Genomic DNA, 5,270 nt, shown 5'->3' on the forward strand with positions numbered 1-5,270 from the left:
GTGGTCGAGGATACTCGGTTTTTAGTAGTGTTTTAACATGTTCTGAGTGATGTCTTTATGTTTGTAGTTTTTGTTGTTTATGGTTAAGATACAAATCTACACTCTTACGAATACCATCACACTAAGAGATATAATGAATGGTCAGTAAAACATTAACTTCAAATCTTAGTACAACTTTTTTATTCAACAAAGTTCTATTTCAAGGTATAAAGTATGATCTTTCTTTGTTTTATATTAGATTTTGAATTATTTATTTGTTTGAAATTGTATGTGAGATTTTCATGAATAAAACTAAATTGAATCTAACCATCATATGTTAATGGATCCTTTTGTGATCCATATAAAAATACAATGAAAATAGGTACAAATTATAATGGAGAAAATATATGTAATCTATCAAATCAAACAAACCCAGTATATCTCATGCATAGTAGGATTTATAAAAGATTTGTATAGAGACTTTGCATCTACCCAAAATAAGAGCAAAAAAAGCTTACTTATTTGTTTTGACACCATCACTACAAAAATACAGAGTATCAGCGAGGGAAAATTCTCTTGCAAATTCGTCGCTAAAAGGGTAATCTGTCGTTGATCCGTCGTTGATACCCCGTTGGTCAAATGCTCATAGGTAATGCTACCAGCGACAGATATCAGTGACGGATTTGCAAGGGATACTTTCAGCGACGGATCAGGGAGAGAAGTATTTAGCGACGGATCAGCGAGAGATCTGCGAGGGAACCTTCAGCGACGGATCTACGAGGGATCAGCGAGGGAATGAGTTTTTGGCATTCTCATTTCCTCGCTGATCCCTCGCTGATGTTCGTCGGTGATACCTGGTTTTCTACTAGTGGATAATATTTATGATCATCCCAATTAGGCCCTTCTCGCCGCAACATTTTCACATTTCAGGCGGATTGCAAGAAATTACATCATGGAAATCAATTAGCGCATTAATTTGAGGATTTTCTTTATGGATGTTAAAAATAAATGTGAACAAAAACACCAATTAAGATAAATAGTATGTCATTATTATTGCTTATTTAGTCATGCATACATAGGATTGCTTAACGATTTTATATCCGGCAATCTTGTTCAATATTAAAGCTGAGCCAAATGACTAATATCATATGGAAATGCATCCATGGGAGAGAGTGCATTATATGCTCTTTTTGCAAGGACTGTGTTTGTAATATCCGTAGGATGAAAACGGTCGAAGAGAACAGATGCATCTCGATCTGGGCAATGGATGGAGTTTGGAATGCATCCTCCATCTGCCCTTACTGGACAACAAGGAATGTTTGGCAATGATAAAACTGCAAAATCCAAACATATTATTAAATCAAAAATTTCTGAAATATAGACCTTTTACTTGAAAGCAGAAAGAAGTACATATCTATATGACAGTTGCAATTCACATGAATGATGAAATACCATATTTATAAATTGAAAACTTATGTAATCCTGCTTTACCTCCTTGTGGTGCTGAAATGCTAGCAAGATTGATGAATGTGAATCTTGCATCAGTGTTATCATTGTTGAGCCGATCAATAGCATTACTAAGAGTATCACTAATTTGCTTGATGATAGTAATATTGATCAAGTCAATGTCGGAGACAACTATTTTGTTAGATCCAAACCTTGATGTATCTACTGGGGCAGATCTAGTAATCTGATCCAGACCAAACACGGCAACCTTCCGAGCTCCCATACTGTAAAGAGTCTGTCATGTCAAAACGATCCACACGAAAATAGGGGTGACAACATTTGAATGGTACTATACTTGAAAAGTTGGATAAGAATGATAAAAAAATGAGACAATAAGTGATGGTATGTGTACCCTTAGTTGTTGATAGTATTGTTTCCCAAGGACTGTTGCATACTTATCGATGGTATACATATTGCTCGTAGGGTAAATGTTAGGCATTAAGTAGTTGTTGATGTAATCGCTACTTCCTATATATGATAAATAAATGCATCTTTTTAGGTATTCATGGGTAAATGTCTTGTTGCTTTGTAAGGCCGAAAGTCGTGAAATTGTTGCCTTGTGATTAAGTAGTTGCTTATCCATGCTGATCCGATCACCCTGCCATGAAGTTCAACACAGACCAAATAAAAATTAATGTTTTGCTTTTAATGCAACTGCAAAAGGGTGATGAAATACGATCATGGCGGAAAAAAGGTCTTGCTAATTTGGCGTCGAAAAAGGATAAATACCACAAAAGAGTGAACAGAACATTTTAAAGTATGAAATGTTTTTGGATCTTCTATGCCACATAAACTTCCCAAATAAAAGGGATTTTTGTGTAGAAACGAAGATTTCTAGGGTGTTTTAGGATATACGCAAAATGAAAACGATAGGTATTAGTTTGCGCAAATGGTGATTACCAGATGACTTCCAGATTCTTCTCGAATACCAGCGCCACCACTGCCGTAGTTTACTCCTGTGCTGATCTCTTGGTCAGTTACGGTAGCATACGGCGGAATGAAATTAGGAAAACCTAAAAGTTGACCTAGAATCAAGGAAACGATCGATTTGTTAGACTCAATATATTCTTACCATATTCTTTGAAGAAGATATAAATTAAGACTTTTGTTAGAGAACTACCCTTCATTAGCTACAGAACATAACAAATTGGAGGAATAAGTTATCAGTATTTCATAACAGTTACAATGTGAGGAAAATGAGTAAGTAGATTGATCATGTACTCATAGAGATGGCTAGATTCGGTCTTGGGTCGGGTGGTGCCGGGCTTAAATCGATCCCGGTCCCGGTCCCAAAAACTATTCCCATAACCAGTCCCGACCAAAAACCCGAGGCCCTATTAAGATACTTCATAACTGGTTATGAGGATCAGTCCTGGTCCCGGGCTGGGCCCAAATCGGTCCTATGTATTTTTTTTTTTTAATAAAATCGATATTTTACATAATTTTTTTTGAAGTTTTTTTTAAATAATATTAAAACGTTATTCTAATACACTTGAAAATATGTAATTGGACCAATTCAAATCACTTGAAAAATAGGTTTTTTTTGCGAGAATACGAGCCAAAATCATGAACAATAACAAAAACGGTGAACGTTTGTGGATTGGTATCTTCCCTTATATACCATATGACTTTTATATAGTGAATAAAGTGTAAATGAAACTGAAAACAATCAAAAGGGAGAAAATGGTCATATGGCTGGTGGGTATCAATAATAAAACAATAACATTTTTGAAAATTCGGGACGATCCTTTTGTTTTGACGAAAAATGTAACCCGTTCTAAACTGCCGGTCCCAGGACCGATACCAATTTGCCCATCTCTATATCATGTTCTTGTGGTGTGAAGAGTGAATTATATTTTTTTATCTCCTCTAATTTACCAAAACTTTGGTTTTTCACTCAATAGATTTTTTTTATTAACCTGGATATCCAACCCGCTGTACAAGTCGACTAATCTCAGTGCGACCACCTGCAGATAGGCCGGAGTCACCGTATTTGAACTTCCATGGCCACAAGAGGATTTTTATTTCTCCTCAAATTTGAATCTGAGACTTACTAGTAATTTTGACCTTTAAAATCAAACTCAAATCAATCAAACACCACTCTTGTAGTTCATTCAATAGATTTTTGTCCGTATGATTTGCATTTTGTATTGGTTTAGGTCATATTGGCATCTTTGAGGACTCATTTAAATCGGGTCACGTGCCCCTCAAATCAGAAATATTTTAGTCTTTTTATTTCTTTTTTATATAAAAATATGTTTTGCATAAGTAGAAGCATTAAAAATAATCCAACATGAAATGCAAACCAGGGGGCATGTATACACACACACATATATATATATATATATATAGACTATATATATATATAGAGTTTGGTTCAAATCCTAACCCAATTTTTTGTCCAAACTCTTCTAACCGATCCTGATCATTCATTTTTTAATCTAACGGTTATTATTAAATAAGATTTAAAAAATAATAAATTAATTAATGTTTTAAATGATATGGGTATGAACCAATGTTCAAAGGGTAAAGTGGTCAAAAATTGCACATTTCACCGCCATATTGTACACCGATTCTGTAACCTCCATCCATATACGAAACCGCCGATCAACAGGGTAAATCAAGTGCGTAAAATCAGGTTCACAATATTCATCCACAATATGGATGATTTGGGCGATTTGCAAGCAGCCGGAATTAGAAGGAGAGGTAAGTTTATAAGAATTAGGGCTTCGATTTTTAGTTATCATAACTGAAATCTGCACTCATTTGAGTTCAATCTTACCTACAGTACGCAAACCCAGTGAACGTATAATGATGAAATACGCGTTTTCGAATTTCAAGAACACAGCCGATAATCCTGTCGATGTTGATGAGGAACCAATGAACAGAGAATCGTCTGGTCGACTTGTTAGGAAGCAAGTAGTGAAGCAGGTCACAAATCCATCAACATTAGTTGGTGAACCACGGAAAGGTAAATAAATATAATGTTGAATGTGAGAAGTTATTATTCAATGTCGGGTATATGAAAATCACTACATTTGCTATTGACAGATTGCTCACCTTATAATATATCACATTTTGTGGAAAAAATTGTTTTAAGTGTTTGGTGAAAAACTCATGTTAATGCAGAAATGATGGTCCTTCTTTAGTGTCCGAAATTTGTGTGTTAACATTGAGGGTTCATATACATTAACAACCATGAGTGAAACTAATGTTTGTATCTTCTAATGTTCATATTCATTAGTTTTTCATTGTGTGAAATTAACATCATGTTAATCAGTTTGATGCGGAATAAAGTAAAACCAATTTCAACATATCGGAACTGATTGCCTATGTTAGTTACTTACTAGAGATTGATGCAATAGGAAAKTATTGATTACTTATTTCCTATAATTACCCTGTTCTTGTAAYTCCCAGAAACTGAAAACAKGTGTTTTACTAGAGATTGATGCAATCTGTGTTCATTTGTTCAGTAAACAGCCCATATGAACAACCCCATCTGCATTTGKRTGAACAGCHTGTATGAACAGCCCATTTSAACAACCCATATGCATACCGTGTGTTGATATGCATATCGTGTGCACACTTGCTGTTTATACATAACATTTGATCGTAGGGTCTGTTTATACATACCAGTGATCATATGGTCCGTTTATACATAACAGTTGATCATATTGTCTGTTTATACATTCTTCCCTGAGTTTTCAAGAACAGTTACCACACGTCTTTGTAATAAGATTTTCATTTATGAAGACTAACATCATGTTAATCAGCAGGTCCTGATG

At 34.9% G+C, this 5,270-nt stretch overlaps 1 protein-coding gene across 1 annotated transcript; it reads right to left on the minus strand.

The window, feature by feature from the left end:
* Positions 1 to 1,098: 1,098 nt before the first annotated feature.
* On the minus strand, positions 1,099 to 4,077 carry LOC112523793 (GDSL esterase/lipase At1g29670-like). The gene is made up of 5 exons (XM_025133469.1): positions 4,068 to 4,077; positions 2,386 to 2,552; positions 1,838 to 2,083; positions 1,471 to 1,720; positions 1,099 to 1,313 (listed from the first exon to the last, which is right to left on the minus strand). Exons 1-5 carry the CDS (start codon positions 4,075 to 4,077, stop codon positions 1,099 to 1,101), a joined length of 888 nt encoding a protein of 295 aa, XP_024989237.1.
* Positions 4,078 to 5,270: the final 1,193 nt, after the last annotated feature.

Source organism: Cynara cardunculus (assembly GCF_001531365.2).
Source record: "Cynara cardunculus var. scolymus isolate 2C chromosome LG 12, CcrdV1, whole genome shotgun sequence".
Taxonomy (NCBI): Eukaryota; Viridiplantae; Streptophyta; class Magnoliopsida; order Asterales; family Asteraceae; genus Cynara; species Cynara cardunculus.